The sequence below is a fragment of the Macrotis lagotis genome, chromosome X (assembly GCF_037893015.1).
Source record: "Macrotis lagotis isolate mMagLag1 chromosome X, bilby.v1.9.chrom.fasta, whole genome shotgun sequence".
NCBI lineage: Eukaryota > Metazoa > Chordata > Mammalia > Peramelemorphia > Peramelidae > Macrotis > Macrotis lagotis.
The window spans coordinates 621,573,877-621,601,051 of record NC_133666.1 but is presented as its reverse complement, the minus strand read 5'-3'; the positions used below and the strand labels follow the sequence as shown (position 1 = coordinate 621,601,051).

General features: G+C 44.9%; 2 protein-coding genes and 1 pseudogene across 3 annotated transcripts in view; 2 read left to right on the top strand and 1 right to left on the bottom strand.

The window, feature by feature from the left end:
* The first annotated feature begins 312 nt into the window (after positions 1-312).
* On the top strand, positions 313-4,690 carry LOC141500155 (sphingomyelin phosphodiesterase 5-like). Of its 2 annotated transcripts, XM_074203106.1 has the most exons (8): positions 763-894; positions 1,002-2,063; positions 2,152-2,224; positions 2,753-2,893; positions 2,993-3,079; positions 3,342-3,405; positions 3,492-3,627; positions 3,756-4,686. In XM_074203106.1, exons 2-8 carry the CDS (start codon positions 1,191-1,193, stop codon positions 3,900-3,902), a joined length of 1,521 nt encoding a protein of 506 aa, XP_074059207.1. In that variant the 5' UTR covers positions 763-894; positions 1,002-1,190; the 3' UTR covers positions 3,903-4,686. The 2 variants fall into 2 exon arrangements, with proteins under 2 accessions (XP_074059208.1, XP_074059207.1); XM_074203107.1 differs by lacking the exon at positions 2,993-3,079 and having other exon boundaries at positions 313-894; positions 2,753-2,935; positions 3,756-4,690.
* OPLAH (5-oxoprolinase, ATP-hydrolysing) overlaps positions 3,914-27,175 on the bottom strand; it is a 47,672-nt gene continuing 24,410 nt past the window's right edge. Inside the window, exons 15-27 of the mRNA XM_074203105.1 lie at positions 26,646-26,758; positions 26,214-26,365; positions 7,352-7,512; positions 7,064-7,165; positions 6,610-6,784; positions 6,207-6,391; positions 5,793-5,939; positions 5,528-5,662; positions 5,223-5,372; positions 4,976-5,133; positions 4,734-4,894; positions 4,415-4,512; positions 3,914-4,157 (exon numbers count right to left, since the gene is read on the bottom strand). Of these exons, the coding sequence (XP_074059206.1) occupies positions 4,011-4,157; positions 4,415-4,512; positions 4,734-4,894; positions 4,976-5,133; positions 5,223-5,372; positions 5,528-5,662; positions 5,793-5,939; positions 6,207-6,391; positions 6,610-6,784; positions 7,064-7,165; positions 7,352-7,512; positions 26,214-26,365; positions 26,646-26,758 (1,884 nt within the window). The 3' untranslated portion in view covers positions 3,914-4,010. The remainder of the gene's footprint in view (positions 4,158-4,414; positions 4,513-4,733; positions 4,895-4,975; positions 5,134-5,222; positions 5,373-5,527; positions 5,663-5,792; positions 5,940-6,206; positions 6,392-6,609; positions 6,785-7,063; positions 7,166-7,351; positions 7,513-26,213; positions 26,366-26,645; positions 26,759-27,175) is intronic.
* On the top strand, positions 15,444-17,383 carry LOC141496936 (metastasis-associated protein MTA2 pseudogene; annotated as a pseudogene).

Sequence of the window (27,175 nt, the reverse complement as noted above, 5' to 3'; positions counted from 1 at the left end):
CAGCTTGTATCTTCGGGGACTTCCATTCATTTATCCTAGGGTAGTACACAAGGGGAAACCTCAATAAATGTCGGTGAAAAGAAAGCAAGTTATCAGAGACCAAATGTGTGAGTAACTAAGCCACGGCTTCCCTAGGTCTGGCTTTGGATATTTATCTTTGAGGTGGGGTTGCATTCTGATGCGGGTGGCTTTTGCAGATCTAACCGGTTTCTAGTCCTTTTTTCCCTGGAAGTATGAGATTAAAGTGGGTAGATGATTGGTAAGACCTTATCCTAAAGTTCCAAAATTTTCTGAAACTGAAAATGCGAACTGTCAAATTGCTCGGATGCAACATCTTCAAACTGAGAGCATTTCAGGCCCAGATATAAGGGCCGGCTGGCGAAAGTTCCTTTCCTTCTCAGTCCGGGTTGGGCAGCACGCCTCCCTCCTCTGCCCTCTTCTCCTTTCCCTGCTGCTGTCCAGGAGGCAGCGCCAGAGACCAGCCCCAGTCTTAGTCGCGGGTCAGATGCACTACTGATGGCCTAAGGGACAGAGGGCCAGCCTTGGGGGCCCGGAAGCCTGGCTGCTCCGGAGCCCCGGACTGTGTGGCCCGGGTCCGTAAGCCGCGGAGGTGGAGCCCCCTCTGCTGGGTCCTGCCCGGCCCTGAAGGGGCCCTTCCCTTCCCTAGTCTACGGTAGAGGGCTGCTAGTCCACGGGAGAAGGGCCGCGGCGGCAGCAGGAGCCCAAGGCCGCCGCGATGCTTGTGGGGGCCGGGCCCGGGGGCCCTTATCTAGCCGGGGCGGGCCCAGCTGGGCCAGGGCGCGGGGGCGGGCTCTGGACTCCGGACTCCCGGGCCTCCACTTCACTTTCTCTTTCCATTTTCCGGCTTCCGCTGCCGCGGTCCTCCAAATTCAGGTAAGGACAGGGATGTGGCCCGGGCCCTCCTCCCAGCCCCGCTCACGCCTCTCCCGCCTTGGCCCTTGCCGGCTCCCTCCTCAGTCCGCTCGTGTGTTCCCCTCCAGGGCTCTCTCCCCCTCCTCTGCCTTGCGGTCTCCTTTGGACAGATGACCTACCGCCTCCCGGACCCCCCCAGCTTGGGGGAAGGATGAAGCCCGGGGACGCAGCCCAGCCTGGTCCTGAGGGAGGCAGAGAAGCCCCTCTCTGCCTGCGGGACAAGCGCCTCCCAAGCAAGGGGCCTCCCTGCTTCCCCAATGGAGACCCCGAGCCCTGGTGCACCCCCAACCTGCTGGCCGCCGCAGCTGGGAGGCCTGCGGGCATCCCCATTCCCCCACCCTGCCCTGCATGTGCTGCACAGCCTGGCCCGGGGCCTGCTCTTCCCAGCCTACTGGGCCCTGGACAGGCTTCTGGTCTTCTGTGTGCCCACTCGCCGCACTCCATTTCCCCCTTTTACTCCCCTTCCACGGGGGCTGTGTCATTTTCTGGTCACCCTGTTAGGAACGTTAGCTTCCCTGCTGCTGCTGCTCGCAGCTCTACCCCTGCTGTTCCTAGGCCTGCTGCTCTGGGTACCTCTGCAGTATTGGCGACGGCCTTTCTGCTACCAGCCACCTCCTGGAAACTGGACTCCCCCCTCACCCTGGTGCCCCCCATCAGATCCCCACCGAAGCTTTGGCTTCCTCAGTGCCAATCTCTGCTTGCTGCCTGATGGCCTTGCCCGATTCAGCAACCTGCAGCATAGCCAGAAGCGGGCAGAGTGGATGGGCACTGCCCTACTTAGGGGAGCCAAAGGACCAAACTATGGGGCCACAGGTTCCAGTCCACCCCAGGCTGGTTCCCTGGTAGGGGAGTTGATTTCAACCCTGCCAGACAGCCTGGACTTTGTGTGCCTTCAGGAAACATTTGACTTACGGGCAGCGAGTAAGCTGGCCCAGCGTCTGGCAGCCACCCTAGGCCCTGTGATATATGATGTGGGGACCACCGGCTTCTACTCAGGTCCTCAGTTCAAACTACTAGGTAGTGGGCTCTTGCTGGTCTCCAGATACCCTGTGCTGAATGCCCGCTTCTTGCCCTTCCCCAATGGCCGGAGGGAGGATGCACTCGCCTCCAAGGGATTACTCTCTGTTCAGGTATGGAGTTTTCTTAGGGGTCACTTGTGGGTCAAGGGCAGGGGCTAAAGATGCCCTAGGAGAGATGGCAATGCCCATGGTGTTACAGGTGCAGCTGGGCATGCTGGACAGGCAGAAGATTGTGGGCTACCTGCACTGTACCCATCTGCATGCCCCTGAGGGTGAGCCAGAACCCAAGGCTGTAATGTTCTTTAGGGGGCCCTCAACTTCCCTTGCAACTGCTGTCTGAGTTGTTCTGGTCTTCAAAATTTCCTCAATTATTGTTTAACTGTCTCTCATAACCCACATCCTTTCCTCTCCCCCATCTCTTGCTAGAAAGTGGTTTACTCTTATTCTCCCTCCCCCTTTCTTCCTTTTATCACTGAGATCCATCATCCCTGACTGAGCTAAGGGGCCATCTTTCTTTACCCTGCTGTCCTGCCAGTAGCCACCCCTCCACCACCACCACTCCCCCTTGATCGAGTCACATCATCCTCTATTGTGCTACTGAGCCTCTCCATCTCCTATATTCGCAGGTTCAGCCCTCTTCCCCTACACTCTTTCCTCCCTGGTTTCCTATCACCACCATTCATTTCCAGGCATAGTTTATTTCTCTACCGAGTAACCACAGGGTTACAGGATCTGGTGGGGGGAGGGAAAGGAAGAGAAGGGCAGCAGGTATCTATCTGACCATTCCCTGCCATCCCCAGAGGATTGGGCCATTCGCTGTGAACAACTCTCCCTTCTGCTGGGCTGGGCTGAGCAGTTTGAAGCACAGAGTGACAAGGAAGATGATGCTGTTGCCTTCAGTGTACTTATGGGTGACCTCAATTTTGACAACTGTTCCCCAGGTATGGGGCAAAGGCAAATGAGGAAGGTGGATGGGACGGAAGGTAATTAGCTCTCTGCCAACCAAGCTATCATTCTTTTCCCTCCCTTCTCTCCTAAAGATGCTCAGGAACAAGAGCATGAACTGTTCAACCACTTCACAGATCCCTGTAGGTTGGGGCCAGGCCAGGAGCAGCCTTGGGCCATAGGTAGGAGAAGCCAGGGTCTGGATTATCATTCTTTATCCACCTCAGCAGAGGACTCTTAGGCATTTCCCTCTGAGATATCCCCTCTTCCATCAATAAAAATATTTCTGGGCAGGGACATGGGGTCCCCACACAACCCTTTCTCAACTTGGAGGAGCCCAAGACACCCCTAAAGTCCCAGGCTTATCCTTCCTTCTCCTGCACCTGAAGGGATCAAAGGCAAGCAAGGTGTGCTCTGCAACTCATATTTCTCCCTGGTCCCCAGGAACCCTGCTGAGTAGCCCAATGCTCCACTGCCCAGTGGCTTGCTGTCCTGTGAAGCTGAGAAGGTAAGTGTCTGTCTCTGGACTAGGGTCTGGATGCTGCATCACCTCTTCCCTAATAATACCAGTCCTTCCTTTCTTTATTCCTCTAGCGTTCTGGAGCAGGAGGACGGGAGAAGTATGTATCTTGCAGGTCCTCCCACCGGGACCCTCCCCTCAGGGTCCTGGCGGGGCAGAAGAATAGACTACATCTTATACCGGAGAGAATCTAATACCCTTCTCATACCAGTAAGTGCCCTATGGACTAGCAATCTGAGGAACAACACTAGCTTTTCATTCACACGATGAAGCCATGGGCAATTTCCTCAGGAAGTTGGACTCTTGTGATCTCTAAAGTTCCTTCCTCCCTGCCCCAGGCTGTAGATCGAGTGACTTTTAGCACAGGCCTGGCTGGCCTCACTGATCATCTGGCTGTCGGGCTAAGACTCCGGGTGACGGCGCAGTCCAGAACTACGTCAGACCTGGGTAAGGCCCACATACAGGACCAACAGACTGAACAATGAAAGCAACCAGCTGTGACCTTGGCTCCTCCCCGGCCAGACCCCTCTGGTATGGGGGCAACTTCAGGGATCTTTATTGTTGCCCCAAATGGGTGCTCTCCACTCCACCCCTCATACACTCTCCTGTGCCTGTCGGTATTCATAGACGCTGCCTCGTTCAGGAAAGGAGGTCGAATGGGGTGGGGAGCCAGGGGCAGGGGATGGTTCTTCAGGGTCCCCATATCCACCTCCACCAGGAGTCTTCAGGCAGAAAGTATCCTGAAGTGACACAGAAAGAAAAGACTGAGCCCGAGGAAGAGCGGATAAACCTCCCTTCCCATTTTTTTTTAACTCTTTCCTTAATGGAGTCAAATTAAACAATGAACACCAGCAAAACAAGTCTCCCTTTGTGGGTGCTTATGGGTGAGGATGAAGTTTCCCCATTGTCTTGAATCCCTAGGTTATATATTCTCTTTCCTTGGACTACTGACCAGTCCCCTCAACTTTATTCCCTCCCTTCTTCTTGAGCCCCTTACCCCAGGAAACACAGTCACAGATGTCTTCCCTCCCAGATTGATGGTCCGTCCATCTTTTCGGATTAACAGATTGAGTCCAGGGGCTCCAGGTTCTCCCCCTGAAAAAACCACAACAGGGAAATGGGGGGAAAGGGAATATTCCAAGGCCAAACCAACTCTTGAAACCAAAAAAATCATCTTTTGTCACAACTAAGCTTTGTGTCCCTCTGCAAAGTGTGACCTTGGCTAACTTGACCAAATGACCCAAGGAGAATAAAACTGTGGAACTTGGAGGGGAGGGGTGGTAGTGAAGGAACAAGATTGGGAGGAGGGGTCTCACCATGGAGCCCATAGGGCTGAAAGGCTCGTCGCTCAGTCAAGACAGACAGCACAGCTTCTTCTCGGAAATAAAGCTCTCTTACCACACCATCCCCACCTCGGAAGCAGCCCCTGCCCCCTGAGCCCTCCCGTAATTCAAACCGACGAAGAATCACAGGGTACCTGGCGAAACAAAGAGGGCTCAGTCTGGGGCTTTCCACCCACCTTCTTGAGGTAGATGCCCCTGATATCACACACACTCACCGAATCTCCAGGATCTCAGGGTCAGTGATGCGAGTGTTGGTCATGTGACTGTGGACCCCACTGCGCCCATGCCAACCTGGCCCTGCTCCTGCACCCCCTGCCACTGTCTCATAGTAGCCCATGTGAGCATTCCCTAGAGTCACATTGTTCATACAGCCCTGAGGAATAGGAAAAGGAATTTGGTGTAGGGAGAACAAACCAGTCCACCCCATTCCACTCCTCATCTCTGAGCATTCATTCCCCATACCTGAGAAGCAGCACAGGCTCCAAAGGCAGCCAGTATGACGTCTACTACCCGCTGGGAGGTCAGCACATTGCCTCCAACCACAGCTGCATCTGGAGATGGATCAAGGATGGAGCCTGGAGGGATCACCACCTGAACTGGAGCCAGACAGCCCTGGGAGGTTGGGGAGAGGTAGCAGAAGAGTACAATAAGTGGAGAGTGGCCCCCAAATACACCCCTAAGGTCAAAAGAATCATACACACACACACACACACACACACACACACACACACACACAGTTCAGGGGACATTAGACATTTGGGACCCACCTGATTCAAAGGGATATCCTGGCCCACCAGACAGCGCAAGCAGTAGATGAGAGCTGACAATGTGATAGCCCTGGGAGCATTCAGGTTGCCGAACACCTCCGGGCCTGTGCCACTAAAGTCAATGATGGCACTACCCTGTGTTATAGAATACCCTTATCAGAACAACACAACCAGTTCTGCTCCACTACACCTAGCCAAAGTACAAGCCCCCGGTTCTAGGTTATAACCCCCTGCCCCTGACCTCTCTCCCTCAATATTGTCCTACCTGTACTGGATTGATCTTCACTAGAAGACGAATGGGAGAGCCATCATCCATGTGATCCTCCGCATTCACCTCCAAGGGCAGCCCCTTCGCCACCCGGACTCCGGCAAAGGCTTGGAGCATTTCCCGGACGGCCAGTTCTGCATTAGCCTAGGGAAGCAGATATCATGCTTTTCAGAGACCACCCAGTTGTTATGCAGATGACTTAGACAGTTCCTGGAAGATTCTGTGATCCAGCTTCTACTCAGGTTCCTCTTTCTCCCTCCCCCCAGGTTTATAGATCTTAGCATCACCTCCTCTACCCTCTCTTCCAAATCACACTCTGCAGATGTTCAGGTAAGGGTTGTTGAATGAATATAAATGAACAGCACTGGGGCAGGACCCCCACACAGTTCATACCTCAAGTCCTGTTCTCACCTGGATGTGGGCCATGTAGGCCTGTACTACATCTAGTCCATACTGGCCAATCAGCTCCCCAACCAGCTGAATCCCTTTCTGATTGGCTGCCACCTGGGCCCGGAGGTCAGACAGATTGTCATGGAGATTTCGGGTACCAGTGCAGCCAGGAATCTTTCCTGGAGCCCTTAGGACTTCTGTCACAGCTGAGTGGTAAGGGGACAAACAGGAGGGAAAGAAGCATATAGAATCACTAGCTGATCTGCTCTCTTCCTCTCCAGTACCACCACATTTTCTAGACTATGCACTTAAATTCCCTTCCCAAGAAACATTTCAACTGGTGTTCTCTAAGTAAGAGTTGGACCCCTCCCCCCACCACTACCTTCTTAGAGGACACCACTTCACCACCACCCTCCCTCCTCACCTTCCTCCTGGAAGACGCCCCCCTGAACCAGTTTGAAGGATAAAAAGACGGCTCCTTCTTGGTGCAGAGTTGTGGAGTGGGGTGGCATGGAGCCTGGCGTGATGCCCCCTATGTCAGCATGATGCCCTCGGCTCGCCACATAGAACACAGGGCGTGGCTGACCAGGCCAGAATACCTGAGGCACAGGTATAAGTGAAGTGGGGAAGGGGAAGAATCAAAGAAACATAGAGTTGGAGGAAGACCTCAAGGATCATCAAATCTAACCTCTCATTTTACAGATGAAGACTCTGAGACCACAGGGTAAATGACTTGCCCAAGGTGATGCAAATATAAAATGGCAGACCCTGGACCTCCCAAGGCAGCCCAGGTCTTCCAAATTCAGTGATCTGTTCAATCCAAGGGGCAGATGTTCACCCTCCCCCAGGGGGTGACTCTGATATATCTATCCCCTCACCGGAGTGATGACTGTGAGGTCTGGCAGGTGACTGCCTCCTGCTCTTGGGTGATTGCTCAGAATTACATCCCCAGGCTGCAGGTTGTCACCCAGATGTTTGATCTGTAACCAGTCACAAAGCACAGAGAATGGGATGAGTGAGAGATAGAGTTGATGGGATTTAATAGCAATGGGGGAAGGTCAGAGAAAGTGGGCTCTACAGTCTCTATCTCTGTCACAGGGATGGGGATCCTGGGAAGAATGGCTAGGGGTCAAAGGATGAGGGGAGAAAATGGAATCTGCTCAAACCTGAAACTGTACAGTTTCCTGCATGGCTCCAAGATGCACAGGGATGTGGGGTGCATTGGAGACTAGGCCCCCATCAGGTCCAAAGAGAGCACAGGAAAAGTCCAATCGTTCTTTGATGTTTGTGGAGATGGCCGTCCTCTGCAGGATGCGCCCCATCTGTTCTGAGAGGGGAAGCAAAGTTATTTGAACTATCTGAACCCTACTACCTTTCCTCAATCCAACCCCTCTCTGACTCCTATCACAAAATAAACCCTCAAGAGCATCAGAAGTCATCTCATTTAACCCTCACTCAGAGTAGAAATTCTTTCCTACTATCCCAGAAAGGGTCATTTAACCTTTACCTAAGTTCAAATCTGATCTTATACTTACTACTATATGACCTTGGACAAGACATTTAACCTTGATTGCCTCGCATCCAGGACCATCCCCATACATCCTAATTCATATCTGGCCATTGGCCCCAGATGATTCCAAAGGAGAAAGTGAGGCTGGTGACTTTGCACAGCAACCCCTTCAATTCTTGTCGATGTCATGCCATCACTTCCCTGATTTCATGGTCCTCTTCAAGAACAAAGGACAAACATCATCTATAACTGCTACTTCCCAAATTAGCTCATTCCAGTGTGATAGTTCTTATGGTTGTTTTTCTATCAGTTCCTCCTGCTGAGCAAACGTCTCTCTCTCTCCCAGTAGTTTTGTTCCCTTCCCCTCACAACCTCCATCTCTTCTTCCTATTTCTGCCAAGAACAAGCCTAATCCCTCTTGGGTATCTGACAACAATTTTAATCCTAAAAATAAAACAAAAGAAAATCCTTACTAATGAGTAGAAATGACATGCTTCAAATTCTATGGGCTTGATATCTAACATTTTACCTATGTATGCCAGCAAATAGGAACAAATTCAGAGGTGGGTGCACACGCACACTTCTCTGGGGAATAGCTTCCTCCAATCACAACCACAATGAGATAGGGCTTCCAACAAGTCACAACTGGATGGGTTTATGACCCTGGCAAAGAAACAATGCCAGATATTCCTGGCACAAAAAGGACATGGAATCACTGTTCAATAAAGATCAACATAATCAAGAGCCAAAAAGTCAGCTATAGTAAGCAATAACCTCAGCAGGAGCAGGGCAAAAGCTAAGAGCCTAACCAGAGGTCAGAAAGAGGGGGCAAGAGATAGTATCCATAATTTGACTGAGTAACTTGAAATGTCAAAGCTTGACAAAGAGTTTTCTCATCTCACTACCACCAGGTAGTATCTGGGCTCTGGAGCCTAGGTAATGGATATATTGCCAGATAAAGGTCTCCTCTAATTCTGAAGGATAAACATAGCAAGTTGGCATCAGTCAGATCCTCTTTTCAGGTCCACATCCTCTCAACTCCACAAAGTCCCAAAAACCACCCATCTATCTATCATGAATTACTAAGTGGGGCAGCCAAAAATCCAAAGGCTCTGGATGTTTGGGACTGGTATATATAGAGCACAACCAAGGACAATGAAACAATGGGGTAAATACATATGGATGCAGGAAATTATAGACAGGCCACCTATGTCAATGGATCTGTGATTTCACAGATGGAGTTCCTCTCTCCAACAATAGCACTATCCCCATCCTGTAAGACTCATGTCTGCGTGCTCCTATAAAATTTATCACAAAGGGTTCACTCAACCTGGCGAGGGCATTCTTTTTGACACTGTACAGTTACCAATGAAGAACATGGACTATTCATTGGTTAACTCTCCTCTCCCTAGATTAATAGACATTCTTTTTTACATTAGGATCATATATTTCTCAATAATATTCATTTGTCATTCTGTAAAATTCTTAAATTACAGCATTCATATACACTTGATGTTTTTGGAGGGTGTGATCTTCAACTTAAATTCTTCAGACACTTTAGTATTCTATCACTTATCATATCACATACCACCACCTAAAGAACATTGGTGTATAAAAGGTAGGCATTTATTTCAGGGAGAAACTTGGAGTTATTAAAAGAACTGCCAAATTTCCAAAAAGTATTCAGTCCACACTCCTATGCATTCTGAATTCTGCTTATTGTCTTTTTGTAATGTCTAGTCGAGATAGTCAGTTCATAGGCGACTAGGTGGTACAGTGGATAGAGCATCGGTCTTGGAGTCAGGAGTACCTGAGATCAAATCTGACCACAGACACTTAATAATTACCTAGCTTGTGTGACCTTGGGCAAGTCACTTAACCCCATTGCCTTGTAAAAACCAAACAAAAAGCAAAGGTACATAGGCTGGGCAATAGCATTCTTCATCTACCTCAAGTTTTCTGTGTGAATCTTTAGACCAAACTGTTTTGAGTGATCATGGATTTCATTGAAGGGATTCCTCAATGTTTCAGGGGCTTGATGCAACTCATTGACATAATTTCAGGTACATTTTGTGGTTAATAACATACTAGAGTTTTCCCTACACCTTTGGCATCTTCCTTCTTTTTAGACATCTTGAAAACTGATCCCTCAATGTTTTGTTATCCTTATAAGGTCCACCCTCACTACTTTTCTTATCTTTGTTTTCTTCCTGGTTAGTGCTGTTTCTTTAAGTGGCACATCTGGGATTGTGTCCAAATGTTCCACTGTCCTTGACAGTGAAAAGGTTTTGTTAGAGAGATAGCTTGACAATGCACTTTTCATCCATTTGCTTATCTCCTTTCAGTTTTGTCTTTAAATGCCCTTGAGAAGATTTTGCTTAAAGTCCTTTGCCAATATCTCTTGCCCTGACCTTGCTCTTTTGGGGAGAAATATAGTTCATAATATTACACCATCCCACTGTAAGATTTTTATAAACTAGTTAATATTCTCAGTCAGCATTACCCTTGGTTTTTCCATTTCCTTCTCTCTCTGCATAACAAAAAGAGCAAATGGTTGCTGGCTGAGAAAATATTCAGGTTTTTTTGGCCTATTCTTATGTATGCCGGTTAAAATTCTTTAACAGTTGCCATTTCTATTGCTTTTCATTCCTCTACCCCTTTTTTCACTTTTCAGCAACTGGTCTCCTCATGTCATGATGAGATTTATTTAAGCTGCTCACCAAGTTGTGGCTTTTTTTCCCTCATTTGAACTTTGCTGTTGTGAAGATCCAAGGAAATATTTGTAAAGAATGTATCATAGTCCTAGCAAATAGTAGGCATTTAATAAATGTTCTCGTTCTATACATCAATGTTGATATTTGGATTTGACCTTTGCCTCTAATGAGTTGGTTCTCTATATAGAGCCAACTGACTCAGGAATAACTTGTGCATCAGTGAAGAGACAATTACTGTCAGTTAAAATATTATTGATTTAATTTTTGGTGCTATTACTTGATACATATATTGTCTTTCATTTCTTTTCTAAAAGAAAATATTCATAAATATGGAGGAGAGGCTCCTTTGACTTCTGAATTGTAATTTCCAACCTATTTTTTTCTCTCCTCCCCTCCAACCACCTTTGGATTGAAGTCACCAAATATCCAAGGATATGTTAAGTTCATTTAGGGAATATTATGGAGTCCTTTGTAGCTTTTCTCTACCTCTGTATCCTCTGCAACAGATGCTGACACAGAAGCTTTAATTATTTTCTCAGTGGTCTTTCTACAAATGCTTATCCCACAAAATGACCAAATGTCCCATGAAATATTTCTTGTAAATTTTGGGCAAACAACAAAACCAATTCTTATCTGATTCTTCAGAGAGGACCTTTAGAATTACAGGGCATATGAGCAACAAATATCTGTGCCCTTTCATTTGAGTGAGGATTGTTTCATTCTTTTTTCTTGTAGCCACAGCCTCAGCATATAGTAGGTGCTTATTAATAACTTGATGATTAGGGGGTGGGTAGGTGGCACAGTCGATGGCCCTGGAGTCAGGAGTACCTGAGTTCAAATCCGACCTCAGACATTTAATAATTACCTAGCATGTGGTCTTGGACAAGCCACTTAACCCCATTGCTCTGCAAAAACCTAAAAAAAATAAATAACTTGATGATTGACTGATTGATTGCTTTTATGGCACCAAATAAATCACTGAACTGCCAGGGTTTCTGATTCTGGAGAAGAATCCTGGCAGGAAACTTTCTACCCAATGCCATACACCTCCTTGCAATTCCATTGCAATATGCCAAATAGAGCAAAGATCACCACTACCAGGTTTATTCTACCAGCCACCCAAACCCAGGAAATTATGTCATAGATTAGGTATTCCCCATCTTTCTTGACATAAGCTCATAAAAGATAACTATCCTGAATGGGTATTCATTATCTTGGCAAGGACTCTGTATTGTTCCCACTGAACCAACTGTATGTCAAAAAAAGTTGGCAGAAGCCTCTGAGGTCACCAGAACCTGACCAGACTCCTGATAGTTCAGGTCAAGGAGTCAGAATAGTAGAGTGGACCTAGGGAAAGGAAAAGGGATTGGAACCAATGAAGGCTCCCTCAGTGGAGAACCATCATGCTTCCCAACTTCTCTGGACGAGTTGGTCAGCAACTTGAAAGAGTATTATCCTGAAAGACTAAAATATAACTATACCCTATTTCAAAGTACTAGGGTCCAATCAATCTGTCTAAATTTGGACTACCGAGGACGAATGACCCCACCTGCACTGGAATATAGTACAAGAAGGTTAAAGAAAGAGATAGATGGGACCCATGAGATTATGTTGTCAACACAGACATATAGTTAGGTGCTTCCTGATAGAATGCAGTGTGAAGGGACCCCACAGAGCCTCCTCCAGCTTGATCCCCTCAGTTCCTCATGGACTGGTTGTAGTACATCAAAGCCAGCAAGGTCCTGCCTCCTATGCCCCTTCACATGGTGTGAACTTGCCTTCTCCTGGGTTCTTATTGCCCTATAGATTCTATCTGACTCAAGATTCCCAGTTTCAACAAGGTGATAAATCACATTGGGATGGAGCTCAGATCTGAGTCTGGACTTGAATGTAGAGGTGGGTAGATGAGTGGAGAATGTAAAGATTCAATGCCTTCTGGGGCAACATGTGCATTAAAGAACTAGTGCCAAATGGAGACACAAGTCTAGGGGAATCAGAGAGAAGTAAATCACTATGAAATGGAGGAGAGCCAGTATTCATGCGAGCAAGCACACACACACAACACACACACACACACACACACACACACACACACACACACACACAGCTCCTCAGGAGAAGAGGAGGCAGGAGACATGGAAGAGTCACTGGAGGCATCACTGAATGGAGATGTGAGGAGGAAGGCAGGTCAGTACAACAGAGAATCATGATAAGAATGCAAACCATCCCTTCAGTGATACTGTGAACCACATGGACTCTATTAATTCCTAAAGAAAAGAGGGGAGTACAAGAACCCCTGGCAACTCTTAATTCTTTTCCCAAGCAGGGCAGGGGTAAATTTGCCCAGAATAGTCATATAATATGAATATAAATATGTGAATAGAAAAATGTAAATACATGTGATATATATTTATGTATCATATTTTTATCTTATGTATCATAACAAAGAAACCTGCATAGGTCAGGGAAACCAAATTTTAAAGAGAGTTTGCAGTTCTGTAGTTCTTGTACCCATTCCTTTGAGAGGCCAAGTAAAAAGTGCTACAGAGAGAAGGGCCACCACTCCTAACAGTGTACACCTAAAAGGTTCCTAGATAATCCTGGGTTTAGGAGTCTGACTGACAGATTCCATCCCTCACCCTACCCCATCTCTTTCTAGATAATTTCTTTACATTTTATCCTTTAGTCTTCCTTAACCCACAACTTTTATCTAGTTTTTACATATTAGTTAAAACTCTCTTCTTCACCCCAATCACCCTCCTCTGGATACACCCCAATTTGCCAATGTCCTTTCTAAACTATAGCATTCACAGCTGCACCTAATATTCAGCAGGGCAAAGAACAGCAGGATAATTGCCCTTGTTTCTTCCAGATGCTATACTTATTAACTCAGGTCAGGCAGACCAAAGTATATGTTTAAATGAATTAATTTAGCTCTTTCTGGAAGAAATGAACAGAAAAATCAGGTTTCTGTCACTAAAAACACTTTCATTTGATGCTTCCATTTCCTCAAGCTATCACTGCTTCCATTTTTCTCAATCTCTTGCAATCTGACTACTGATAACACCACTGAAACACTCTCTCCAAGGTTTCTATTACTTAATTTCAGTCCAATGGCCTATTTTCAGTCCTTTTCCTTCCAGGCCCCTATGCAGCATTTGACTGTATTAATCACCCTTTCCTCCTGAATACTCTCTCCTCCCTGGGCTTTTGTCCTCATACCTGTCTGATCACACCTTATTCTCCTTTGGTGGATCATCATCCAAGTCCTACCCACATACATGAATATTCATGTGCCCCAATCCTCTATCCTGGAATTTTTTCTCCCTATCTTTTCTCTATGATCTAAGTTTAAAACTCATCTTTCCTCCAAAGCTCTCTAGTCTTCTAACTTTTCTATTACCATCAAGCGCACCACTATCTTTCGGTCACATAGATTCACAAGCTAAGTTACAACATACTCCCTAAAATCCAAAGCGGGCAGGTCCCTTGGCTCTAATAGAAAGCAAACTGCACAGTCATTTTTGGGATTTCAAAGCAAGGGAATTATGCAAAAGAGACTATAAATACCTACAATCATTCAAAGAAGGCAAATCCTTGAGCCTTTCTTTTTGCATTTTGAAAATCATTTATGCTAACAAACCAATTGAGATAGTTCCAGTTGTCATACCAGGGGAATCCTTTAAACCTGAGGTTAAGACAACCTACCTTTTTTTTTGAGTCAATAATCCAGTGGTGGTTTAATTATTTTCATTGCAAGGAACAGATTTGCAAATCTGGAATTCTCTTAATCAGAGTTCCACCTTGCTGTAGTGAAGGTAGAGGTTATATATAGGAATTACAAGTAGGAAGGGAGGGAAAGGTGGATTATAACACAATCATTTCTAAGGCTTGGGTGGTTTCTCACACAAGTCATTAAGAGTGCAAGACTATACAGGCAAGACAACATATCTTACCAATTCTTCTTTTATTCATTACCTATTTCTTCCTTAATGCAGCTGCCAGGCTAGTTCAACCTCAGTCATCTCTTACCTAAGCTTCTTTATTACCTCTTAATCAGTCTCTCTGTTTCTACCTCTTCCCTCTCCAATCCATCCTCCACATACCAGTTAAACTATTGCTCCTAAGATATAGGTGTGACCAGGTTGATCCTCTGCCCAAGAAACTTCAATGGATCCCTATGGCCTCTAGAATAAAACAATCAAACTCTTCTGCTTCATGACCTGGTTCTATCCTATCTTTCTAGAAGTTATGTCACATGACTCCTTAACTCTAATGTTTTCTACCCTCATGCCAGACTGGTCTAATGTCTATTCCCTGGAAGTGATTCTTTCTCTTATATCCATACCTTTAAATAAGATGTGTGCCATACCTGGAATGTCCAGCTGTTGGAACCTCTTGGAACCCTTCAAGGTCCAACTTAAAACCACCTTCTATGTGAAACCTTAACCCCATCCCCTATCAGTGGTGCTACTTTCCAAACCCAAGTGACTTTTCTATTATTTTACTTTGCATCTAAATGATAGTTACTTGGGCATATGGTGTTTCCTTCTAGTTAAATATAAATTTCTCAAGGGCGGGGATTGCTTCCTCTTTAAGATTTTTGATCTTTTTTCCCTAGCAATGTCTTACATGTGAAAGGTCCTTATAAAATGTTTGATAAATGTGAAAATGAGAGAACAAATCAGGTTGTAATTAAATAAATAGCTTTAGCTCTAAAGACAACTAAAAATTTCATAGGGAAAATGGACAGTGGGCCTGATGCAAGGCCTTCCGGAAATATAGTTCTATACAAGGGCAGGTGAATAGTTGCTAGCCAGGCTCAACCTTGCCTTGAAGGGTTACCCTGCTTGGCTTTCAGGAATCTCAGACTTGTCTATCAGAATTCTATCTTCTACCGAGCGAGCCGCGGGCCGGGACGCGGAGCCGGGGGCCCGGAGCAGCCGCGGGGCCTCTGAGCGGGCGGCGGCGGGCGCGGCATGAGCCGGGGCTGAGGCGGCGGCGGGGCCCGGCCGGGCGGCCTCGGAGGCCAACATGTACCGGGTGGGGGATTATGTTTATTTTGAGGACTCCTGCAGCAATCCGTACCTGGTGAAAAGGATCGAGGAGCTCAACAAGACTGCAAATGGCAACGTGGAGGCCAAGGTGGTCTGCCTTTTCGGAAGCCGGGCCATCTCCAGCAGCCTCAGTAGCTCGGCTGACAGCAATGCCGGGGAATTTGAGGAGTCCACGCAGCCCGGAGTCCCTGAGCAGCAGAGGCACCGGCTGGAGCACCGGGAGCTTTTCCTTTCTAGGCAGTTTGAATCGCTGCCAGCCACCCACATACGCGGGAAAGGCAGTGTGACGCTGTTGAACGAGCCCGACATCCTGAGCCAGTACCTGGAGAAGGAGGACTGTTTCTTCTACTCCTTAGTGTTTGACCCCGTGCAAAAAACGCTTCTGGCTGACCAGGGCGAGATCCGGGTTGGCTGCAAGTATCAAGCAGAGATTCCAGGGCGACTGGCCGAAGGTGAGTCTGATCATCGGAATCAGCAAAAACTGGAAATGGAAGTCTGGGATGCTGACAAGCCCTTGACTGCCCGGCAGGTTGAGCAGTTCCTCGTTGTGGCTCGAGCGGTGGGCACTTCGGCCAGGGCCCTGGACCGCAGCAGTCGTCTTCGGCAGCCTAGTCTGCACATGAGTGCTGCCGCTGCCTCCCGGGACATCACCCTGTTCCGTGCCATGGCCACTCTACAGCGCAATGGCTACGACTTGGCCAAGGCCATGTCCCCCCTGGTACCCCAGGGCGGCCCTGTGCTGTGTCGGGATGAGATGGAGGAGTGGTCGGCCTCCGAGGCCATGCTTTTGGAGGAGGCGCTGGAGAAATAGGGCAAGGATTTCAGTGCTATCCGTCAGGACTTTCTCCCCTGAAGTCTCTCGCCCGTGTTGTCCAGTTCCATTACATGTGGAAAACCCCTGCCCGCTACATCCAGCAGAAAAGACTAAAAGCAGCCGAAGCCGATAGTAAACTGAAGCAGGTCTATAGCCCTTACCCACACTGAACCGAACCGAACCAGACCATCTCCGTGGGGTCGAAGCCCGGCATGAACGGGGCCGGATTCCAGAAGGGGCTGACCTGCGAGAGCTGCCACAGCACCCAGTCAGCTCAGTGTGCCTGGGGCCCCCCCAACATGCAGTGCCGTCTCTGCGCCTCCTGTTGGAGCTACTGGAAGAAGTTTGGGGGGCTGAAGACTCCAACGCAGCTGGAGGGAGCAGCACGGGGTACCACCGAGCCCCATCCGTGGGGCCACCTGTCCCGACCCGAAGCCCAGAGCCTTTCTCCGTACACAACCAGCGCCAACCGGGCCAAGCTGCCGGCTAAGAACAGACAGACGTCTCTGCTGCAGACCCCCAAGCTGACCCGTCTGGCGAGACGCATGTGCACGAACCTGCTACAGCCGAGAAGGGCCGCCCGCCGACCCTACGCCCCCATCAACGCCAAGGCCATCGAGGCCGAGTGCTCCCTCCGGCGCCCCCAGGCAGCCAAGACACGGCTCAAGATTCACCCCCTGGTGCGTCTGCCCCCGGCCACCATCGTCAAAGACCTCGCTGCCCAGGCTCCCCTGGAGCCAAACACCCCTCGAGGCACCAAGACACCGATCAATAGAAACCAAATGACCCAAACCCGGAGCTTGGGGGACATCGGGGTGAAACGAGCCTATGAGAGCGTGGTTCCCTTCTCAGCCAACGGAAGGCCCCTCGCCTCTGGGATCCGATCAAGTACACAGCCAGCGGCCAAGCGGCAGAAGCTGAACCCCGCCGACGCCCCCAACCCTGTGGTCTTTGTGGCCACAAAAGACACCAGGGCGTTAAGGAAGGCCTTGACCCATCTGGAGATGCGCCGGCCCCCCCGCCCCTCCCCCACCCGCCTTTTGTACGCCACTCCAAGACCCTTTGTCCGTTTTTTTAACCCGGAATCTGTAATCCGTTCTTAGAGCCACAGAAATAAAGACGCTGGTTTTCTTCAAAAAAAAAAAAAAAAAAAAGTATTATATCTTCTGTTCTTTTAGCCCTAAATCTTAACTGATTGGGTGAATATGGGCAGGGAGGAGGAGATGAGAAAGAATACAGTCGTGTCAATTCTACTTTTCTCCTCATTTTGTCATCACTGTGACCCAGGCCCTCATGACCTCACACCTGGACTATTTGGATCTCTTGCTGGTTGATCTCCGTTTCAAGTCTCTCCCCCCACTCCAGTCCACACAGCTCTCTAAAGGATCATTCTAAAGTGCAGGTCTCATTTTCTTATGGAATAAACTCCAATGCTGCCTCTCTAAGGTTGCCAAGATCAAATATAAATTTGTTGGGTTTTTTTGGCATTCGGAGCCTTTTATCACTGGTTCCCTTCTTACTTTTCCAGGCCCATTAGACCTGACTGCCTTCCATGTACTCTCCAATCCAGTGACTCTCATGTCCTTGTGCTCTTTGAACAAGATGCTCCATCTCCGGATTCTGGGAAGTTTTTACCAGCAGTCCCCCATGTCTGAAATGCTTTCCCTTCTCATCTCTATGTCCTGACATCTCTGATTTCCTTTAAGTCTCAATTAAAATTATACCTTTAAGAGACCTTTTTTGGTCCTCCTCATTCTGAGTATCTTCCTTCTGTGATTATCTCCAACTTTTTCTGTATATAATTTGTATATATAGTGTCTCCTGAGAACAGAAAGATTTTTACCTTTTTCATATCTCTGCTTAACACAATATTTAACCAACAAGAAGTAGTTAATAAATTCTTGACTTAATTTGAATTCAAGACACAGAATCAAAGAATCTGGAACTTGAAGATACTCCAGGACCATCTGGGCCAAACTATACCTGAATATAAATCCCTTTGTCCATATACTTGACACATGTTTGAAGACTTCTAGAGATGAAAGTCTCAGATCTACTTCTTAAGGTCAGTTATTTCATTTGGGGATGATTTAATGGTAAGATTGCTCTGTAAACAAAACTTTCACATGCATCCCCTACAACTAGAACTGTAGTTCTTCCCTCTGGAGCCAAGCAGAACAAATTTAAGCTATTTCTCTCGAGACAAACTATCATTTATTTAAATATAACTCCCATGACCTCCCCAAAGTCTTCTCTTCTTCAGGTGAAATATACCAAGTTCCTTCAAACAAGCCTCATCTAACATAATCCCAATACCCTTCACCATTTTGGTTGCCCTCCTCTGAATACTCTCTCCAGGTTATCACTTCCTTCCTAAAATGGAATGCCAAGGTCTGAACACAATATTCTAGATGTGTAATGTCCTTAGAAAAGTTACAGAGGCAGCTGAGTGGCACAGTGGATAGAGCACCAGCCCTAGAGTCAGGAGAACCTGAGTTCAAATGCAGCCTCAGACACTTAATAATTACCTAGCTGTGTGACCTTCACTTAGCCCCACTGCCTTGCAAAAAAAAAAGAAAGAAAGAAAAGTTATAGCAGGACTAGTCCCTCCCTCTTTCTATATACTATGACTGTTAATACTGTCTAAGATCACATTTGATTTTTCTGGTCTACATGTCATACTGTTAACTTATTCATATTGAGTTTGTAATACACTAAAACCCTGAGATCTTTTCTAAAGGAACTACTATCTAACCATAGCTCTCAACTCAAGTGTAAGAGTTTACATTTAACCTCATAAAATTTTATCATTAGCTTCAACTCAAAATTGAGATCTTTTCAGATACTGTATCATACAATATGTTACTTATCTCTCTTAGTCTCCTATCATCTGCAAATTTACAAGCATATCATTTATTCATATGCATTTATCATTAAGAAAAATTACTTTTAATTAATTAACAAACAGCACAGGGCTAAGCTCAGATGCCTTAGAACTTCTATTGGAGACTTCCTTCCAAGCTGACATCAAAGCATTAATAACTATACTTTGTGCCAACCCTGTAACTAGAAGTCCAAATCTCCCCAACTTTTGCACATGAATAGCATGAAAGATTTTGTGAACTACTTTACCAAAATCTAGGTGAACTATCTATCTAGCATTCCCCTGATTGACTCAAAGAGTTACACAGTCAAAAAAAGAAAATAAGGTTAGTTAGACATGATCTGTTGATGAAGCCATGCTAGTTTATTGTGATCCCTGCTTCTTTCTCTAGATGTCTACTAACCATCCCTTTAATAATATATTCTACAATTTTCCCAGGAACCTAAGTGTAGCTCACTGGCCTAGAGTTTACTAAATTCAAATTCTTCCATTTTTGAAAATCAGGATTAACATTAGCCCATCTCCTATCCTGTGGTACCTCTCCCATTTTCCACAGTCTTTCAAATATAACTGATAGTGACTCAACAATCACATCTGCCAGTTCTTTCAGTACCTTAGGATGTAGTTCATCTGGGCCTGGTGATTTGAACTCTTGGGTATCAACTCCCTATTAGCCATTTGTGTTCTGTCCTTTCCAGTCCAAAGATCATTCTCCTTAGCAGAGAAGACAGAAGTAATATAAGAGTTGAACAGCTTGACCTTCTCACCATCATCATTCATGATCATTGTCCCTTCCAACCTAAATAATGGTTCTATCCCTTCTTTTATTCTTCTCTTTTTCCCCTATGTTGCTTAAAATTAAAAACAAAATAAAACTCAGTCTAAGCTTAGGACATTCTGAGCTTTAAACTCTCCTGACATCATTCTTATAAGACCATGTCATGGTGTTGTATTTCTATCTTTTCTGGACATGTTTTAAAAATCTATGTTCTTTGATAAATTCCCTATATGGTTCGTTCTCTCTCTCTCTCTCTCTCTCTCTCCCCCTAGGCAGTTGAGATTAAGTGATTTGCCCAGATTCATACATCTAGTAAGTGTCTAAGGATAGATTTGAATTCAGGTCCTCCTGATATGGGGACCACTATGCCACCTAGTCTCTAGTATTCTTTTCCTTTTCATTACAATTATCTCTTTATGCCTTTGGAACTTCTTTTCTTTAATCCCAGGTTGACTTCCCCCCCTAGAATTTTAGGCCAGGGAACACTACGTATCCTTTCTCTGTGCACTTTGAAATCTCCTCTCAAAAAATCTAGTGAATGTGTCTGGTTATGTCCAAACTTTCTCTCCTATATCACAAATTCTAAGCTGGAGTGCTTATTTGTCTCCTAGAAGTTAAACTGTCAGAAAGGCAAGTCAGAATTTTCATCAAATGTCCTTGTTTTAATAGAATGAGACTACTAGTAACTGAAGTCCTTCATCTCTATCCTACTTCTGTATTAATATCATGTCAAGAACATCACTCATTTCCTCTACTAGACACATAATCTAGAGTCTATCCCTCTGGTACTATTACTTTTATTTATTTTATTCTCACCTAAATAATCTCCTTTTCATAAAGGTGTATACTTTTTTTAAAGTTTTTGCAAGGCAAAGGGGGTTAAGTGGCTTGCCCAAGGTCACACAGCTAGGTAATTATTAAGTGTCTGAGGCAGGATTTGAACCCAGGTACTCCTGACTCCAGGGCCGGTGCTTTATCCACTATGCCACCTAGCTGCCCTCAGGGTGTATACTTTCTAAATAGACAATACTCTTCTATCACTCTTCCCACCAAAACAAGGTGTACCCTCATATTACTATATTTCAATGACTTTGTCTCCATTTCAAATTTTATGTCCCTTTGTTTTAAAATTCTCAGATTACTTTGTTTATTAGCCATATTCTGTGGACTGGTTTATGGGACACCTAAATTTACAAGTACTGTTCCAAAATGTCTGCCATATTGTTTCCTCCTGAGAAAGACTCAATAGCCTCTTCTATTAGGATTCATTCTATGTAACACTTGTTTTCCCTAGGATTCAGCTTTACAAATTCATCGGAGAATTTTCCTCCTCTCACACAGAAGCAGGTAGGTGACACAACAGATTAACAAAGCACCAAGGCTTGAGGCAGAAAGGCCTAAGTGCACGACTGTGGACAAGTCACTTAACTTCTATCTGCCTTAATTTCCTCAACTGTAAAATGAAGATATTAATAGCTCCAATATTGTAAGGCATGGTCCAAAATATTAAATCTTGTTCTATGATAAAATCCAAGCAGTCAACTTTCTTTCCCAATCCATCATCTTCTCCTAGAAGAAATATGGAAACATCATTTTCCCTGCACCCCCCACTAAATCCTTCAATCTTCAAGCCAGGACTTAAGTCATTTCCCTGTCAGTTTCCTCTTATTTAAAGTAAAACTAAGACTTGTGTGTTATTACATTACCTGGAACATGGTAAACTTAAGAAATATCTTAACTATCTACATATTATGTTATTCACCTAGTATCTTCATCTGGAAATGGAATGGAAATAATACCTAACTTCCAAGATTGTTGTGAGAAATATTATACTGAATATCTGTTATATGAATTTGTTGTTCAATAGGCTACATTGAATACTCATGAGATAATATACATAAAACACTTTGAAAACTTTAAAATACTTTATAAATACTAGTTATCAGTATTATTAAGGGAAAGTACTTTATAAACTATAAAATACTCTATAGATAGGGTCATCTATCAGGAATATTCTAGTCCTTCCTCCATCCCTCCCTCCCTCCCTCCTTTCCTTCTTTCCTTCCTTCCTTTATCATTAGTTCCCATAAGTATAAGGGGTGGACAGTGGACTTTACAAAATAGTCTTGGTTCTCTTAGGCCTTGGATACATGTCCATGAAAGCAAAAGCTCTTCCTGATTAGCCATAACCTGCTCAACCACCTCCATAGGTAAGCCATGTGAGCAAACAAAAATCTCTTCAGGAAATGCTAACAGCACTTTGACTCACTTGCTGGAACCTGTTGGTACTCCCAAGTACATTGTTGAGGATTGGCCAAGATTATCTTCCTGGGCAGAGTTTCACTCCTTACTGCAATGCAGAATTTCTCTCTTTTCCTCTGTGTTCACTTTTGTATTCACCTAAATCCCCTTAAGACTGGTCTTAATATCCTTCTACCCTATGAGGATTCTTTTCTTCTTGGATTTCTTCCAAGATATTTCCCCCCTTCTGTCTAGGAACTTATCTTTCTTTCCAGCAAATCCAGAGGATTGTATTACTAGTCATTTCACCTTCTTTTGATCATCTGTGAATTGGTTCAACTATTTGGAAAAAACAATTTGAAGTTATGGAAGAAATGATGTTTAGCTCCTGGCCCCAGATCCAAAGCACAGAATTTCTAAAGATCATTTCTAATCTTTGGGGCGTTTCACAAATTACTCTCTTTGACTCATGCTCTGGCTGAGGATTACTCTTAGGAATATAAAAATACAGTTCATGTCTAGCTCTCTACCAAAATGATTAAAAAGCTTTCATATCTCATGCATATCTTCAAGATAACCATACACCAAAAAAAGCACAATTTTTATTCTTATGTCTAGACACAAAACACAAACACAAAGGACTTATAGTTAAGCCTGTACAAAATCAAAACAATTCTCTTTTCCTCTCCAGTGAGTTCCATTGTTTCCCCATAAGGGAAAAGCACACTAGAGAATCAATCCTTTTTACCCTGATGAATGCAACTTCATCCAGGGAATTATAAAGTCTTCTAAGGAGGGAAGGAGTCATTATGGATGCCAGGACAAAGTCTGAAATGTATTGTCAATGGAGGCATTTGTATCTTCTATAGCAAGACTTTTTCATTGGCAGAATAAAGATCTCATCTTTTAACCTTGTGAACCTTGACCAAGCTTATCCTGGCAGTTAACTTCTACAGTTATGAAATTATCCACACCTTTTGAACCAGCAACTCTCCTCTTGGGTTTTTGTCCTAATGAGTCTATTAACAAGGAAAGATCTATCTGCTCCCTTCCCCTCCCAAAAAAAGAAAAGTTTGTTCATAGCAGTATTACTAGATAAACCAGATACCCAACAATTTAGGAAATGGTCAAACAGTGGAATGCAACTAGGAGTACGCATCATAAGGAAAGGTAAATATGAAACACAAAAAGGAATAAAGGAAAATGTGGCTGCAGAGAGGCAAGAATAAAACTGAAGGAACAGTGTATATGATTATTACCACTATCTAAATGAAGGCAGCATTAAAAAGTCACAAATTCAACTCAAGAAAATGGAGAACCTCAGTACTGAATTTTAAAATACATGCCTGAGTATGTCTTTTCTTCTGACAAACAGAAAACTGCCCAAAGGCAAGGTTGCACTTTTTTTTTTGCCAGTTCCAAGTTTACTCTCTCCCTCTGGCCCTTCCCCTTCTCAATGAGAAAGCAAGCAATATAATATCCATTATATTTGTGAAGTCATATAAGATATATTTCCATATTAACCATGTTGCCCAAAAAAAGACAAGAAAAACAAACTAAAAAGTTTTTCAATCTGCACTCAGCATTCATCCCTCCTCTCTCTGGAGGTGGACAGCATATTTCATCATAAGTCTGTGGAATTGATCAGTTACTAAGTCTTTCACAGTTGATTATTGTTACGGTGTTATTTTCCAATTCTTTGGAAAACTACTGCTATCTAAATTTTTTTGTACATATGGGAAGGTTGCACATTCTACAGAGTTGATCACAATCATACTTTCATCTTGTTCTAGGTTACCCATGGCCCAGACCTCCAAGTCTGGGTTTATACAGACTAGCTTTAGGGAGAACAAATCCTACCCAGAGTTTTCTCTGGAATTTCCAAAATTGACTCACTTTGCCCCAACTCCAGGAAAATTCTCCTGGGAACAATGGAATATAGCCTGTGTCTAGATATGGATATAAAAAAGAAAATGCTTCCATGGAAGTACATAAACTAACTATAAATCAGATGCAAGACTTTTTTTTATTTCCCCCACAAAATAAATGAAAAACAAAACAAAAATAAGACAATTCAAAGAAACCTATAAAGAGTTAAAATATCCCTCCTTCCCTTTCCAGTAAACTCCCTCTCCCCTCCTCTCCTAACCCCACCCTCAGAACCTATACAATATTCTAGATTCAAAGCACTACCAGGAAATTGGTACATCTTTAGACCTATAGATGACCCCCTCATTCTTGGGTGAGCTCCACCCTCCCCTAGGGATATATGTAGTTCTTCTTATGTAATTCTACACTAATGTAAGGTTTAGGGCTCTCTCAAAAGGGATTTTTGCATTTGGGATTTCAAAAAAAAAAAAAAGACAAACCCTCAATTTCCAGCTACTTTAATGTCCCCTTGTAAGCCATATAATCTTCCCACTAATGGTGCTAACTTGAGATTTGGAAGCACTCCTGAAGAACAGTTTGCAATGGGTTGCTAGGGAGCCAACTCCCCTTTCAATTAATCCTGCACAAACCATATGACTCAGAGTAGTAATGAAAGACAAGATCCAGATTTGTTTTAATACATTACAGCTCAGTCCCCTGCTGCTTGCTTACTCCTTTTGTTTCTCCAGAAGGTTGATGTCTAGGTATTGTCCAGGAAATCCATCCCACTTCTCTCTCTGAAGTGGAAGCTAGGTGTACCCAATGATATTTCCCTTCTCATTCCCACCCCATCCAGAGACCCAAGTCTATTCTCTGTCAGCTTCTTCAAGAGACCCAGGTACAACCTAGACAATCTCTCATCCTCAATAAAATGTCAATGGTCCAAGACAAAGGGTCTCCTCACTACCCATCAGTCCTCTCAGTGAAGTACACAACTTGCACAGGGAGATATCTTAGGTTACTCTTGATTATACTCTCTATAATAAACTATTTGAGGGAGACTGCACATTTTGAAAAATAAAATATCTCTGGCTGTCGAAATAAAATTTATCAATAATAATTTTTAACTACTTAATCCTAATCCTTCCTTCTACCAGCCAGCCATATTCTGTAAGATATTATTAATTCATAGAGGGTTTCTTGCTTCTTTAATGCAAATACTATTACTACTAGTAGTCCTTCAGAAATGAAGAGGACCACACTGACCAACCAAGTGACTGGTGGTGTAAATTGCACTATTACATTTATTATAGTGACAGTGATGCCATGCAAGTCATCCTTCTTGCTTGCCTTTACCAGAATTGTTCCATCCTATAGCCTGGTCGATAGGAAATAGGACTATTGGAGATGGTCTGACTGTAGGAGTCTCTTGGCTTCAAATTGGATTCACTTCCTCCCATATCAGTTAGGCACCACAGTGCATCACCAACACCGGGCAAGTACTACATGCGACATCTGAAGAGAGAATGCAACAAGCCAATATATCCTAACTTGTCTCTTGATGGACTAATCATCAATGCAGCCTTTCCTCTCAGATCTTCCACCTTTGAGCCACTCAACAGTATGATATGACAGAAAGCAACAACTTGATAACATCCAAGTCTATCTCCCAATGGACTAATTGTCAGAATGGTCCTTCCTCTTAGACATTCAACCTCTGAGTTACTTTGAGTAGTTAGCATGTCTGTGGCTTAATTTGCTTCAACTCAGGAAACCTCTCTCAGCCTTCATACAGTAAGGATTGACAGATTGATAATTCTTTTGTGATTCTGTGGATGGTGATGCATGGCCATTCTTAGTCAGGGGAGAAATTTGTCTAGTTAAATTCTACTAAATGCATACACACAATAACCGAGAAAAACTCCCAAGAGAGACTAGCCATCATCCCATAGTCATGCCCACAAGAATGTCCCATCATCTTTTCTATGTCACAGAGATATGAAAAATGCTAGGATATATACTAGCATGGAAACCCAAGAGTACCAGGAGATAGCAGAATGAGGTCAGAGGGATGGGGAGATGGCTACAATAGCCAGCAGGGGATAAAGGAGAGAGAGAAAGGGGGAGAATAGGAGTTTGGAAGAGAGAGACAGTCACTTACCAGCAATGCTCATGAAACGGTGGGAGAAGATGGACAGTTGGATGGGGTCAAGACTGGAAGTGACAGAATTAAGGGACTGTTCTCCCACAGTGATTCGGATATTACCCATTTTGGTCACTTCAGCATGGCACCCTGGTTCCACCAAGATTGTACTGAGAAAAAGAAAAATGGTCACTCTTAGAATCTCTGAAGAATTCTGTTCTAACCCTTCGGGAAGAGTCCTCCCCCAGAAAATAAATCAATTGGAGTTTTAACGTGCCCCCAACCTACTTCTGGTTAAGACTAAGGTAGACTGTGATGTCACATATCATACATTCTCTCCCTCATCCACATTTCTATGACCCCTAGATGCTCAATTTCTCATCCTCTACCCCTGCTTGCTCCCTCCCTTCACCTTACCCCTGTAACCCCCAACCACAACATCCCCCTGACCTGTTGCTGTCAATGATGAGGCAAGGACCCGGGAGACTGTGTCCTTGGCCCAGCTCTCCTAGTTGGTACACAGGAGTATCCTGGTATCCCCCTTCGAAGTAGCACTGGGTTACCTAGGAGAGGACACAGGGTGAAGACCTTCTCAAGACCCAACCCTGGACAGGAAGCAGAGTATGAGCTCCTTCCAGCTGTGCTCTCCAAGATAACCTCAGGGAGTAGGAGAGAATGCAGAATTTTAGAATCCCAGGGTTAGACATGACCTCAGATGTCATCCAGTATGACCTATACCTGAATAGCTACATCACTGAAAAGCAGTTACTTTGTCTCTTGCTTAAGAACCTCCAGAGACAGGCCATTCCTGTAGCCAGCTCTAATGATGAGGGAGTCCTTTAGGAAGCTGAACACTGTCTCTCACTATCATGTTCCTCTCATAGCAACATCGAGGTACCATGTAGTCCCTTCAATAGCTATCTGATATCAGAAAGCCCTCAGCCTTCATTTCCCTGGGAAGCTCTAAGGCCATGACCTCG